At 42.8% G+C, this 15,448-nt stretch overlaps 1 protein-coding gene across 2 annotated transcripts in view; it reads left to right on the top strand.

Moving 5' to 3' along the window:
• PBX4 (PBX homeobox 4) overlaps positions 1-9,075 on the top strand; it is a 64,270-nt gene extending 55,195 nt beyond the window's left edge. For both annotated transcript variants that reach the window (XM_027857610.1, XM_027857611.1), the window contains exons 8-9: positions 7,085-7,171; positions 8,268-9,075. In XM_027857610.1, the coding sequence (XP_027713411.1) occupies positions 7,085-7,171; positions 8,268-8,360 (180 nt within the window). In that variant the 3' untranslated portion in view covers positions 8,361-9,075. The remainder of the gene's footprint in view (positions 1-7,084; positions 7,172-8,267) is intronic.
• The last annotated feature ends 6,373 nt before the right edge of the window (positions 9,076-15,448 follow it).

Here is a 15,448-nt window from a genome sequence, read left to right as displayed (position 1 = left end):
CAGACATGTTTGAACAAATTTGTGTTTTCAAAACAAGTTCATGTAACGGAATTGACAATTTAAAAAATTTTTTGTATAGGTATATAGTGGTACATGTCATCTACCCTGATAGAGTACAAACTCCTTGAGGGCAGGGATGATTTTGTTTTTGTCATTGTATCCCCAAGTGCTTAGCATAGTGCCCAACACATAGATACTTAATAAATGCTTGTCAATTGATTGGTTGATTGAGCATTAATTATTTTCAAGTCATTGTTTTCAGCATTATGGACCATAAGAAGAAACAAGACATAGGACATGTCTTTTCTTCTCAAATAGCTCAAGACTTGTTTGAGAAAATGACATATCTAGAAAGGTAATACTGATGATACAAGGCAGTAAGCAAAAAGCCAGATGCGGCCTTCTGAATTCAGAGGAGGAAGTTCTGTCTTCAGCCAGGGAAATCGAAGAAAGCTTTGTAGAGGAGGTAGCCTTTGAGGATGTGAATAATTCCACTTGGGGTCAGGGTGAAAATGTTTAGGGTGGGAAAATTCAAGGTATGGATAAGGGTTCTTGAAGATGGACTAAGTGAAAAGGCTGAGGAAAGTAGGGCCCCAGCAAAGAATTTAGAATTCATCTTGTAGGCAATAGGAAGGTGTTGGAGGCTGCTCAGAAATCTTTAATGGCCCTCCACAGAAAACTACAAACTCCTCTCCCAGCACTTACAGTATTTCTATACTTGCCCCATTCCAGCCAAATTGCACGGCTTACCCCTCCCCAAACCTGATAGTATGAAACCTCCTGCTTTCCTGACTTTGAACAGGCCGTCTGCCATTCTTCCCTTCTGCCCTTTCTCAAGGCTCAGCTCATCAGTGCTCTCTCTCTCCCTCCTCCTCCTCATATATTTATTTAGCTATTTATGTGTTGTCATCCCCAGTAGAATATCAGCTCCTCGAGGCCAGGGACTGTTTGATTTTTGTTTTTCAGTCCCCAGTGCAAAGCACAGGACCTGGCACATAGAAGCACTTAATTTCTGATTATTTTGTGGAATGAAAATAGTATAATTAGAACATCACTGTAGCAGGGATATCCAGGAGAACTGGTATAGGTCTAGAGATAGACTGACCAGACAAATACTAGAGGGTCTAAGTGTGGTCTAAGCTGGGGGTAGGGGGTGGTGAGGTGAGGGGGGGAGTATCAGTGGGGATAAAAAGGAAGAGATGGCTTTAAAGACGATGTAAAGGACAGCAGTCAGCTGATTATCTACATAGTGCAGTAGAGCAAGGAGAGGAACTCAGAATTTAGAGCTAGAGGGGCTGCATGTGCCTCAACACATCTTTGGACCACTGGAGCAGTGCTCTGTAGAGTGGGGGTGACTGATGGATCACAGCCCTAGGAGACTCCATGATTGGAAAGAGACATGGGGGTGGGGAGGAAGAGAGACCTCTTTCCTCTCAAAAGTAAAGAAAGAAAATAAATGTTAAATATAAATATTTAGAAGGAGGAAAGACAGGAGAAGGTTGTGCCAGAAAACTGAGAGTTTGATGTAGTTCAAGGCAATCAACTCATGCTGGGCACAGGGAAAATAAAAATTAAAAAATGAAACTGTTCTTACTTTCAGAGGACTTATATCTCCTTGTGTGTAGATAATTAAATACAAAATCTGTACAGACCAAAGCAAAGTAATTCCTGGAGCTTGGGGAAGGGCATCAACAACCAGCACTTGAATTAAACACAAATCAGAGCTGGGGAGTTTAAGAGGCAGAAGTGAAGGAAGTTTCCTGGGCATAGGCTTACAGGCAGGATGAATAGCAGGTAAGCTAGTTTGCCTGAAACAGAGACTGCATGAGAGAAGTTAATGTGAAACTAGTTTGGAAAGAGAGTTTGAAGCCAGATTATGAAGAGCTTAAATGCCAAAAAAAGAAGTTTATATTTTGTCCTAGAGACAATGGGGATGGCAGCTTCTGGACTAGGGGAGGGGGGAAGGGTTGTGGGAGAAGTAGAAATGTGACATGGTCAGACCCATAGAAGTAGCCCTTTGGTGGCTGTGTCAGGTCAGTCAGAAAGCTGTCAAAGTTGTCTAGGTGAGAAGTGATGATGGTCTAAATTACTGTAATGGCAGCATGAGTGGAGAAAGATACAGATGTGTTTGTGGAGGTAAATGAGGTCACTGAAAAAGCGTGAAGAAAGAAAGCTCAGGACAAGAGTTCTGGATGATACCTGTGCAGAAAAGAGGTTCCAGTAAAGGGACACTGAAGAAGAATGGTTAGATGGGTAAGACGAGAGATGTTATGGAAAACCAAGGAGGAGCAAATATTCAGAAGGTGGTAGTGATTAGCAGGGTCATACTCTACTGAAAGAAAGGTCAGGCAGGATGAGGTTGAGAAAAAGGCATTGGTTTTAGCAATTAATAGATCCTTGTAATCTTGAAGAGCAGTTTCCTTTGGGTGAGTAGTTGGAAGTTAGATTATAAAAGGTCCGAGAATGAGTGGGGTGTGAGAAAGTAGAGGAAATGAGTAGAGACAGCTTTTTCTAGGGGTTTGGTAGTGAAGGGAGGAAAGATCGATAAGTGAAACAGACTTTTGAATGTTTGACCTAAAAAAAACAGGAATTTGAAGAAATCAGACATTTGAAGGGTTATCACTTGGAAGAAGGATTAGACCTGTTCTGTTTGGCTCCAAAGGGCAGAAGGAGGAGCAGTGGGTGGAAGTTTCAGAAGAGACAAATTTAGGCTTTTTGTAATCCATCAACAGCACATCCATGGGCTGAGCACTGGGGATACAAACACAAACATGAGACAGCCCCTTCCCTTAATGGGCCTACTTTCTATGGGGGAGATAATACGCATACATCTAAATATGTACAAAATGAATAAAAGGGGATTTTTGGAGAGAAGGAGGTTGTAGTGACTAGTGGGATGAGAAAATCCTCATGGAGGAGGTGGTGCTTGAGCTGGTCTTTGGAGGAGCTCAGAAATCTAAGCTGTAACAAGGGAGTGCATCCCAGAATTGGGATGCAGGCTGGGCAAAGGAAAGAAGACCATTTTGGCTGGATTATGGAGTGCGTGAAAGATGGAAATGTAGAATAATGCCGTGAAGATAAGTTGGAGCCATTTTGATTCTAGGGTTGATAGAGAGGTGTGTGTGTGTGTATATATATATATATATATATATACACACACACATATATATATTTGGGGCGGGCAAGGCAATTGGGGTTAAGTGACTTGCTTAGGGTCACACAGCTAGTGAGTATCATGTGTCTGAGGCCAGATTTGAACTTAGGTCCTCCTGACTCCAGGGCCAGTGCTCTATCCACTGTCCCATCTAGCTGCCTCAATGGAGAGGTATATTGAGCACAGGAATGTGAAAGGAAACCTCTCTACTTTGCATTTTAAGCCTAACTCTGTCAAGGATAATTTGAATGAATAAATGAAAAAAAGCATTTATTAAGTATTTATTCTGCACCAAGTACTGTGCCAAGCACTGGGGATATAAATATGAAAAGTCCCTGCTACCAAGGTGCTTACATTCTAATAAGGGAAGACAGCACATAAAGGAAGATGTTGACTGGGGTGGGGGCAGAGGAGTTAAACTGAGAAATCACAGGGTTGGTGAGTGGAGCCCTAGGTCTCCAGAAATGGCCATGTTTATTTGTTAACATAGAAGCACCTTCTCTCTTCTGATATTGCCACGACCCTCGTGCAAACCCTTATCACCTCATGCCTGAACTATTGCAATAGCCTGATGGTTGGTCTCCTTGCCTCAAGTCTCTCCCCACTCCAGTCCATTCTCCATTCACCTGTGAAATTTATCTTCCTAAAATACAGATCTGACCATGTCATCATCTCCTCCCTGCTGCCTATTACCTCAAGATCAAATATAAAATCCTCTTTGGCATCCAAAGCCCTTCACAATCTGGCCCACTCCTAGCTTTCCAGTTTTCTTACACCTTACACTCCCCTCCCTCCTCACCCTGCAATCCAGTGGCCTCCTTGCTGTTTCTCCCACAAGACACTTCATCTCCAGTTTCTGGACAGTTTTACTGGTTGTTCCCCATACTTGGAATATTCTCATTTCTGCCTCTGGGCTTCCCTGGCTTCCTTCAAGTCTTAGCTAAAGTTTCATTTACTCCAAAAAGCCTTTCCCATTCTCCCTTAATGCTAGTGCCTTTCCTCTGTTGATTATCTCCAATTTATCCTCTATATATCTGTCTGTACATAGTTGTTAGCATGGTGTCTCCTCTGTTATTGGAGTATGCGCTCCTCAAGAACAGCGATTGTTTTTTGCATTTTTTTGTATCCCCAGTGCTTAGCATAGTGCTTGGCACATAGTACGTACTTAATAAATGCTCAATGAGTGACTGAGAGGTCCTGACAGACTGAACTCTTTCTGCTAATTGCAGTTCTCTCTGACCCAAGCAATTTCTATTTTCATTCTTATAGTATACATGAAACAAAAGACAAAATTCCACAGCCAAGTAAAACAAAAGTACATACTTTAAGTTAAGGGTTTTTGATTTACAGAACAATAGTAATATTACCAATTACACCCTTTTAAAATCTTTCAATCTAGTCAAAGGTGAACAAAGAAAAACCCTTCTATTGGATTCAACAAAAAGACACTCCCACCACTGGCTGTGGTTAAAGACTAACTCTCTAAATTTCAAAGAATCGAGATCTGGAAATTGAAATATGAGGCAGCCTTAGAATAGTGGATAGAGAGCTGCTTTTGGAATCAGACTATGTTCAAGTCCAGCTTCTAACACACCAGCTGTGTGATGCTTCACTTAATCTCTCAGTGACTAAGGCAAGGTACAAACCTGCATTGGTAGGGATTCCCCAGACCTTTGAAATCCGAGATCCAGGCCCTATCCCTATTCCATTCAAGGAAAATTAATTAGGTCTTTGATTCAAGTGAGACCAAGGGCTTCAGACTAAAACATTATCATCATAACATTACTTACAACATAGCTGAGGCTTTAGTGCTATATGCTTCCACAGGAATGACATAACCAGATCTGTATTTAGAAATATCACTGGCACCTGTTTGACTTGAGGCTGGGACAAGAATTAAGAGATTGTTGTAACAGCCCAGGTGAGAGATGATAAGAATCTGAGCTATCTGTCCACCAGCAGAATGGGTTGTCTCTGGAGAAAGTAGCTCCTTCCTCATTGAGGGCTTCGAAAGCTGGATGACTACTTATCAGGTATGTTGTGGAGAGCTTAGGTTGGACTAGATAACCATTGAGATCTCTTCCTACTCTGAAATTTTGGCCTAAATTTTGGGGAAGCATTTTAAGAAAGTATTAATTTATATACAGACACCAGTGTACAGTTTCAGAATTACAGAATCTTGTCATTGAAAGACAACTCCCATTTCACCTAGTTCAACATACCTGAACTGGAATCCCCCATACAGCTGGGCTAGAGTGAGAAAAGTCTGATATCTTTCCTAGAGATCTTGAATTGCTTTCCACTAAACCGCTTAATCAAACCCTACCCTTCCCTTACGCCACAAGAGAAAACACCTTACTTACTCAGTCTGAATCTATCAGTAAATAGATATTTGTACCTTCCTCTTGGAAATAAGGGGAAGAAAGGTAAAGGTGGACATAGAAAACCAGGCCCTCTGCAGCTTTCTTCTGCTTGTGTTGTGTTGTGGGCCTCCTGTGGGGTGTGGAAGCTATTGATATTCCCAGGGCCTTGGAATTGCCTGTCCAGCCCTCACCTGGACAGGAGTACCTTCCTATAAAGATTACGTGGCCTGTGAGGGCCATCCCATTTCAAGGCCTATCATCCTAATGTTGCGGTCTGAGAGGTTGAGACCCCTCAAAGACCAGAGGACAGGATGGGGTCATCTGGAATGAATTCAGACTCAAGCATTCCTTGAGTCAAGTTGGCAAAGATTTATTGTTACACTATATAGCGGGCAAGGATTCTTTTTTTTTTTTTGTTACGCAGTGGGGTTAAGTGACTTGCCCAGGGTCACACAGCTAGTAAATATTATGTGTCTGAGGCCAGATTTGAACTCAGATCTTCCTGACTCCAAGGCTGGAGCTCTATTCACTGCGCCACCTAGCTGCCCCTGTGGGCAAGGATTCTTAAGGAACCTGTGAGAGACTGAGGATGGAGCTGGGGTTTATATGAAAAAGGGCATGGGAAAGGAATGTCAGGGATACTGATTAGGTAATCTAAAGGTCCAGGTGTCTTTGGGAGGAATGTATGGAAAAGTATAGGGAGTATACTAGATAGGGAGGGAGATGTCAGAGGATCTTGGGAATCTGGCAAGAGGAAGAGTCCCATGAGTCAGCCAGGGACAAAACTCCTTGGGCCAGGCAAGACACCCCTCTGTCTCTCTCTCTGTCCTGATTAGCAACAAGGAAAAGTTTTGTCACAAGACAGGAGCTTACTAAGGAATTGGGAGGCTTCCAGAGACATGGTCTTAGGGCTGAGGGCAGCCCAGCACTCTTTCACCCAGCTTTGTGTCACCAGGGAGAGAGAAGTGTTTTGCTGAGGCTCACTCATGAGTAATTGCTAGGGACAGTGTCCTTGGCTGGGGGAAAACTGCCAAGGATAGTGTGATAGAGGCCAAGGTGAAATTGGGGTTCAAGCACAGGTACCCAAGCACCCCATCACTAAGAACTACTGGCTTTAGGGGGTTCTGGAGGCTTATCAGTTTTGAGAATAGCAGCTAACTTTTACATAGTGCTTTAAGGTGACAGATCTTGTTTGATCCTCACAACCTGTGAAGTAAGTGCTATTATTATCCCCATTTTATAGATGAGAAAACAGACTAAGAGAGGTTAGCCCATAGTTACATAGCTTAGTAAATGCTTGTGGCAGTACCTGTATTCAGTCGAGTTTTCCTGATCCCCAGTCCAACACACAACATCCACTGCGCCACCTAGCTGTCACTCTCCTTGTTACACAGCTACTCCTTACCCACTCAGTCAACATTTTATGACTAAGTATAGGGGTAATTAGAATGTGATGCCTGGGTTGTAGATGTTATTTGAAAGATTATCATTTTACTGTGTGTTTTTCCCCTTTGAAATTAGCCAGAGCAGATGAAGTGATGGGTGGTAATGTTGGGTGTTGTTGCAGATGGATTCTTTACATCATGTTATACATCAGACGGGCAGATACGACTCCCTTGTTGGAAACCCTTTGTATTCAACACAGCGAATTGATGTAAGTACCTAGAGTTTCAAAATCATTAATTAAAGTTTACAAACAAAGATTGCACCACCTCTGGTATAATGTCTGTCTGGGGCTGTATGTACCGATCAGAAATCCTCTTTGGCTCCCAGGTACCCATTCTCAAACACAACCCTGTCCCTTCCTTTTTTAACAAAAGCCATTGGTATATCTAGCTGGGGAATTGGTCTTCTCTAGCCTAACGTGCCTCCAAAATGTTCTGGTTACTAACCTATTCCCTTACTACTCTTTAAGCAAGTATGACATACTTAGGTTTCCTAAGGATTATTTCTGCTAAAGTATAGTGGTACAGATAGAATTATTCTTATAGGGAAGACATGGTAAGTTCAGAATCTTACAGAGTAAAGGTACCTGGTTTTTGAATGGCCTGTAAATATCACTTCTTAGTCTGATTTTTCCTATGTAATACAGATATCTATCTTGTAATTCTGTAATGTCTCTTGATATCCTGCATGGTCTCTTTTCTCTATCAAAAACTCTAGACTCTTATTGTGCTTTTCATTGGAATTTTCTCCCTCTTTATTTAGCATTTGCTCTCATTTCTCTAAGGAAGACTTGATCCTTTACTCTCCTTTTTAGTTATTGGTGTTTGTGAACCTTTTTTACTGGGTGCCCAGTTTAAAAAGTCAAAGCTGAAGGTGTATCAGTGGCCTAACATTAGGGTTATTGGTATTGCCAAGACAGGCAGCTGGCTCTTCTTTAAGTACTCTATTTCTTCACTCAGAAAAGTCCAGCCTCTCTGGGTGTCATATTAATCTTCTGTCACAAAAAGCTGATTTCAAGAGCTCCTTACTCATTTTCTAAGCCTCATAATTTATGGTTGGCCACCAGACTATCAGTCCAGTCACAGGACTAAGGAGCTCGATACTGGAAGTGTTTATCTGAAGGGAAAGGAGAAAAAGTGTTAACGTGGACATAGCAGAATAATCTTTTGACAAAACTGATCCTGCCTCATTCCAGCTCTGATACATAGGCAGGGAGGCTCTATATTGCTGACCCATGATCAGCCTGTTTGTCCAAGACTTCTCTTCTGCCTTCTCTCCTTCATTAATCTTCTGTTTATTTCCAGACAAATGGCAGCTGGCAGGATGCTACCACCCCGTCATCTATCACTTCACCTGCTGGGGACCCAGGCAGTGTTAATTCGGATGCATCTAATTAAGTTTGGGACCTATTGATGAGAGGAAAGAGGTCATTAGTGTAATTTGTCATGTTTGCCAATATTCTTATTTTTACAACTTGACACACAGCTAATTACCTCAGAAAACCTGGAACCAATAGAAGATTGTGATTACAGTGACACCTCTCTACCTCTCAACCTGACACATTGAAGTTATCTTTTTACTTGGATCCATTGGGATTTAAAATGATTTGAAAACCTGTTTCCTCTTCCTAACCAAATTCATTTTTTAAATAGCAATTTTATGGTAAGAATTTGAAGTGTCTCTTCTAGGATTTGTCACAAATTTTTCAATTAAAAATTTTGACTTATTTTAATTTCCATGTCCTTTTTTACTATGAGATTTTTGTTCTAGGTGATAGTTACTAACAATTTAAACCTGTATTGTACTTGTACACGTTCTGTGTATTGTAATTTTGTATAGGGAAATAAAATTTTTCTGTTAACTCAGATTCATTCTATGAATTCTGAGCTAATTGACCTGAAACAAACATAACTTTACCAAAACTTTTATTGGGATTTACTCTAAGTAGAAAGTTACATCCTGTATTATTTCATGTAGTTCTAATTTCATGTCTTTGTAAATTCAGACTTCCCTGTGAATAGGTTTGTGTATTTCTGGAAATATTGATACAAAATCTACCGTTTTCAGTTGAAAGTTTATCAAAGAGAATAAAGTTCCAAAGCCTTTTTCCTTTCTGCCTTTGGTGAGTCTTCTCTTATGATTGATGGGTATCTCTGACCCCCTCACTTCACCCAACATCCCTGGCTTCTCTTACAAGGAGAGCAGTGGGCAAGCTGGTTGACAGTGGTGCTCTTTGGCATGTTAATACCAGTGGCCAAATTGAATGTCAGTGCCTGTCTGAATTGCTGTTAACCTGAGTCAGGTAATATGGACTTACAGTGTAACTGGAGAGGCGCAGAGATGCAGAACAGTTGTCAGGACAACTACTGTGAGTCTATAGCTGATTGGAGTGGAGTTAGGAACCTGAGCTAGCCCTTTCCCCTACCCCCTGATTCCTTGGGGCTGGAGGCATTTGTACAAAGAATGCTGGAAAAACCAATTTATTCAGTCAAATCAAGCATTTGTTAAAATGTGCAAGGTGATAGAAATACAGAGACAAAAATGAAACTGTCCAAGCCCTCAAGGAACGTATAATCTATGTACTTACTTATACTGTATTTGGGAGAGAGAGTACATAGGAGAGTTCAGTTGCATGGTGGGTGAAAAGACCCACAGGTATAAAGGATGTAGGAGGAGAACAAATTGTAAGGTCTGATGATCTCCCCAAGCATTTATTTGACACTCATTAGGTGCCAGACTCTGTGTTAAATACTAGGGCTACAAAAGCAAAAATATGGTCCATGCTTTCAAGGAGTTCACATTCTACTGGGGGAAGCAACATAAAAATAACTGTACATACCAGATATATACAGTGTAAACTGGAGATAATCCCAAAGGGAAGGCAATAGCAGTGGGGAGGACTGGGAAAGGCCTCTTATAAGAGGGCATATCTTTAAGGAAGCCAATAGGCAGAGGTGAGGAGGGAGAGCACTCCAGGTATGGAGGACAACCAGTGACAAGGCAGAATTGGGAGAATAGAATGTCATCTTTGAGGACCAGTGAAAAGCCTAGGGTCCCTAGATCACAGAATTTGTAGAGGGAAGAAAAGTGTAAGAAGACTGGAAAGATAGGAAGGGGCCAGGTTGTGAAAGACTTTGAAAGTCAGAGGATTTTATATTTGGTCTTGAGGGTAATGGAGAGCCATTGGAGTTTTCTGGGTAGGGGGTGTGATGTGGTCAGACCTGTACTTTAAGAGCATCATTTTGACAGCCGTGTCAAAGGATTGGAGTGGAGAAAGGCTAGGCAGGGAGACCAACCAGAAGACTAATTCAGGGGTTAAGATATGAGGTGGTGAATCTATACTAGAGTGGCAGCCATGTCAGGAGAGAGGTGTATTTGGGATGCAAAGATAGAGATGGCATGACTTGGTAACAGATTAGATATATAGAGTGAGTATACAAAAAGAGTCAGAGATGACACCTAGGTTTTGAGCCTGGGTGATGGGAAGGATGGTGGTGCTCTGAAGAGTAATAAGGAAATTCAGATAGAGGGAGAGTTTGGGGAGAATGACTGAATTCCATCTTAGACATGTTCAATTTGAGATGCCTAGGAAGAAGCCAGTGAACAGGAAGAGACCAAAGATAGGATGGGGGGAGGGGAGAAACAGTCTGCAAAAAACAGGGAGGGATGGGATCAAGGATGCAAGTAGAGGGATTTGCCTTGGCAAGGAAAAAGGCCACTTCTTCATGAGAGATAGAGGTGAAGCCAGAGATAGTGGCAGAAAATGTCTGCCTGAGGTAAAATAAGGGAAAGGGAGCCTTTGGTAAGTGGCTTCAATTTTTTCAGTGAAATATAAGTTGAGTTCCTCAGTTGAAAGGGAGCAGGGGGTGCCCTAGGAGGCCAGAGGAGTGATAAGAAGATTGTCAGTAAACATAGTGAGGTATACTCTATGTTCTTACTATAAGTACATAGAGTGTACTCATTGTGAGGAGTGAGAGGGTGAGCCTATTAGGTGTAGAATTGCCTTGCCGTAGTAAAAAGCTAGTTAAGATTACTGTGTGTAACAAATTTGTAGTAGACCCAGTCAACAATTTTGAGACTTTCTCTAGTTCTGTTCAGTAGCATGTGAATAGGAGTGAAGGAGTCAGGTGGTTTAAGTAATCTAAGGCTGATCAACAACAGAACAAGGTGGCAAGTGGTTCTAGTGTACAACTGAAGTGATTCACCAAGGTTCAGGATAGTGTAGCCAGTGAATGGAGTGATGGCCTGGCAAAGAACTGAGAGGCGTAAAAGTTGGAGATGATGGTGAAGAACAGGGTTGGGGGTTATAAGGCCCAGGGAAAGATAGAGTGATAGAAGGTTATGACCAGATAAAGGAAGTTCAGAGTTCCTAAATATGAACATGGAACCCATGAGTGATGGCATGTTTAAGGGTATGATCATCTCAGTCTAGAGACAGTTTGTAGGAGTAGGTCACGTGAACTGAGTAGATTGAGGAACTGAGAAGTTAAGGTCTTTGAGGGAGTATGTTAAAGTCTCCTAATATGAAGGCAGGAGTTGGGGAGGAGAGAAAGATGATGAGCCAGGCACTGAACTCATTGGAAAAGGAAGGAGAGCATCCTGAGGGATGATAAATGACTCCCAGGTTCAGGATTAGATGATCAATTTGAATAGTGCAGAATTCAAAAGAGGAGAGGTTGCTGAATGATAGTGGTAGGAGAGTCTGGAAGTCGCAAGAGGGTGCAAGGAATATTCTGATTCTTCCACCACAACCAGCGAGTAAATCAAGCGGTGTAAGTGAAAGTGCAACCAGTTCTAGAAAAGGTGGCCAGGATACATACAGTGTCACCAGGAGGGAGCCCAGTCTTGGTAAGCTTCCTCAGAAGTGAGAAAGGAAAAGGATTAAGATAAAACTATTGAGTAGGCATTTCAGAGAGTACAGTGGAAGGGATGGGTAGGTCTAGAGTGGGACATTTGAGGGACAGGGTTGAGAAGAATGAGAATGAGAGACCTGGAAGTTGGGCATGGGGAATGGAGCTGATGATTCAGAATCACTGAATGGGGGAGAGTATGAGGGAATCAAAGTCAAAAACATTTATCTGACATCTACTGTGTGCCAAGGACTGTGCTAAGCACTGGAGATGCAAAGGAAGGCATAAGATAGCCCCTGCCCTCGAGGAGCTAACAGTCTAATGGGGGAGACACATAAAAAGCTGAAAAGGGAGGGAGGAAGTTATGTGTGGTGGGGAGGGGAGGAATGAAGTCATACAACCAGGGAATATCGAAGACGATGAAGTCCAGGAAAGTAGCCAGATGGGATGAGAAATCCTTGGGTGCCATCCTTAAATAGTGGAGGATCTAGGTGGAGCTCTCCAGTGTTGATCTACCACCCTCCAATGAGAGGGAAGGAGGGGCCCCATAGGCAAGGGCTGCTGAGTTGGTATAAGTTTATGAACTGATTTCATCTTGCATAATGATGAGTTTCTGGATATGATGAAGCCTAGGAGTGTGCTTACCATTGAGAAACGAGTCCAGTGGTTGGAGAGATGTCTGTTGCAGGAAGTAAGTGATAAGACTGTTCAGGGACCTCTCTTCAAGTCCATTCTGGTGGCAAGTAGTGTACATGTCCCTTAAGGGCCAGGAGGCCCATCTTAACAGTAGTCAGGAATTGGCAGCTCAAGTCAGGTCAGGTCTAGAAACTATGCCTCTAGAGAATCAGTAAATAAACATTAAATGCCTACTATGTGCCAGGCACTATGCTAAATGCTAGGGATACAAAAAGAGGGAAAAGACAGTCCCTGCCCTCAAGGACCTTACAACCTAATGAGAAGATAACATACAAACACATATATACAAAGCAAGATAAATAGGAAATAATTAACAGAGGAAAGGCACCAGAATTAAGAGGGGATGGGGAAGGCTTCCAGTAAAAAACAGGAATTTAGGCGGGATTAAAGGAAGGCAAGGAGGTCAGTAGGGCAAAGGAAGGAGGAAAAACATTCCAGGCTGAGAGATGGAATGTCTTATTCCTGTGTGGAACTGTCAGGAGGCCAGTGTCACTGGATTGAAGAATATTTGTTAGGAGAGTAAGGTGTTAAAGGACTGGAAAAGTAGGTAGGGACAAGATTATAAGGAGCTTTTGAATGCTATTTTGTAATTGATCCTGGAAGTAATAGGGAGTTACTGGAGTTAATTGGGGGGGGGGAGGTGTTGGGAGAAGGGTGACATGATCTAACCTGTGCTTTTGAAAAAATCCCTTTTGTGGCTGAATGATGGATGGATTGGAGTTGAGAGAGACTTAAGGCAAACAGACCCACCAGCAGACTATTGCAGTAATCCAGGTATAAGGTGATGAGGGCCTGTGTTAGAGTGGTGGCAGTGTCCAAAAAGAGAAAGGGGCATATTAGAGAAATGTTGCAAAGATGAAATCTCCAGGCCTTGCAACAAGCTGGATATGGGGGGGGCGGGGGTGTGCGTGAAAGTTAGTGTAGAGTCCAGTCAGTCATTAAGTGCCTACTATGTGCCAGTCATTGTACTATGCTCTGGAAATACAGAAAGAAGGAAAAGACAGTCTCTGCTTTCAAGGAGCTTACAATCTAATGGGAGAGACAACATGTCAACAAATATACAAACCAAGTTATATGCAAGATAAATAAATAATCAACAGAGGGAAAGCACTAGAATTAAGAGGGGTTAGGAAAGACAGAGGAGCAGCTAGGTGACTAAGTAGATAAAGTGCTGGGCCTGAAGTCAGAAAAACTTCATCTTCCTGAGTTCAAATCTGGCCTCAAACATTTACTAGCAGTGTGACCCTGGGCAAGTCACTTAACCCTGTTTGCCTCAGTTCCTCATCTGTAAAAATGAGCTGGAGAAGGATATGGCAAACCACTCCAGTATGAGTGGTAAGTAAGTAAGAAAACCCCAAATGGGGTCACGAAGAGTAGGACACAACTGAAATGAAGAGTAGGGCACAACTGAAATGACTAAACAACAGGAAAGGCAGAATTAGGAGCCTGAGGGACTGGGAGGATGCTATTGCCCTCTACAATAATAAGGCAGGAGAGGGGGAGAGTTCAGGGGGAAAAGATAATGAGTCAACTTTGGGCATATTGAGTTTAAGATGTGTACTGGACATCCAGTTTGAGATATCTGAAAGGCAGTTGGAGATGCAAGATTGGAGGACAGCAGAATTTGGGGCAGGATAGGTGGATTTTGGAATCATCAGCACAGAGATGGTAATTAAATTCAAAGGAGATGATAAGATCAGCAAGTGAAGACGACTTCTTGGAGAAGAGAAGAGGGCCCAGGACAGAACCCTAAGAGACACTGTAGTTGGAGGGCATGATCTGGAAGAGGATCCAGCAAAGGAGCCAGAGAAAGAACAGGCAGGTAGGAGGCAAACAAGGAGAGAGTGGTGTTCCTAAAACCTAGAAAGAAGAGAGTATCAAGGAGAAGACAGTGATTAACAACGTGAAAGCCTGCAGAGAGGTCGAGGAGAATGAGGATTGAGAAAAGGTCAATGGACTTAGCAACTAAGAGGTCATGGCTACCTTTGGAGAGAGCAGTTTTGGTGGAAGGATGAGGTCAGAAGCTGGGTTGTAAGGGATTTAAGAAGAGAGGAGAAGGAGAAAAAATGAGGGCATGTGTTGTAGACAGCCTTTTCAAGGAGTTGAGTTACAAAGGGCAGAAGAGACATAGGACAATAGTTATCGGGACATGGAAGGATCAAATGGAGAAATCTCTGAAGCAAAGAGGTCCTGTGCTGGTGGCTTAGATCCAGGTGGACACAGGGCAAAAGACTCGTGTCTGGAGGTGGGTAGTCTGGATCAGGTCTGATGTGGGGTTCCCTGCAGAGAAGGGGAGGAGTGGCTTAGATTGGGACCTATGCAGGGTTCCCTGGGAAGGCTTACTGGAAAGATTACAATTATTGACTCCCAATTCAGATAATGTGAGCAGTCATGCCCCAAATGTGCACATGGATTATTTGTGCCCTATGTCTGGTAGAACATCCCACACTCCTGTTGGTCTGATCAGCCACAGTTGGACACGCTATAACTTGACTCAAGATAGTGATGTCATTTTAGTCCTCTTCAAGAAATAAGGACAACCAACCCATGTCAACCCAGCAGAGTACAGGAGAAGGCTTGAAGGGGTCTTGCCCACCTCCAGTGACCAACAATAAGTGTGCCTGGCCTAAGGTTCTGAATGAAGCAGAGATTCTGGGTAATCCATCATTGGGGTGGAGATAGGGTCGGTGGGGAGGGGAAGGGAGCATTAGTAAGGAAGTTGGGAAAGAAAGGTCCCTTCGGTGGCTGCTCCTCTGGGGACCCAGGGGTGTCTGAGTGGTGAGGAAAGAGCAACAGTACTAATGGAATCTGGAGGCGAGTCCTCTGTAATAAGCCTGGAAAGGCAGGCTGAGATTTAAATGTCAGAGAAGTCTATTTTGTCCTCCAGGCAACAGGGAGCCACTGACGCTTCCTGGCAGCTGTATGGAGGAGAGATCGAA

Source organism: Vombatus ursinus, unplaced genomic scaffold, assembly GCF_900497805.2.
Source record: "Vombatus ursinus unplaced genomic scaffold, bare-nosed wombat genome assembly UNPS02012319.1, whole genome shotgun sequence".
NCBI classification, from domain to species: domain Eukaryota; kingdom Metazoa; phylum Chordata; class Mammalia; order Diprotodontia; family Vombatidae; genus Vombatus; species Vombatus ursinus.
Note: the sequence above shows the minus strand (reverse complement) of the source record. Positions and strands in the feature narration are given on the sequence as shown.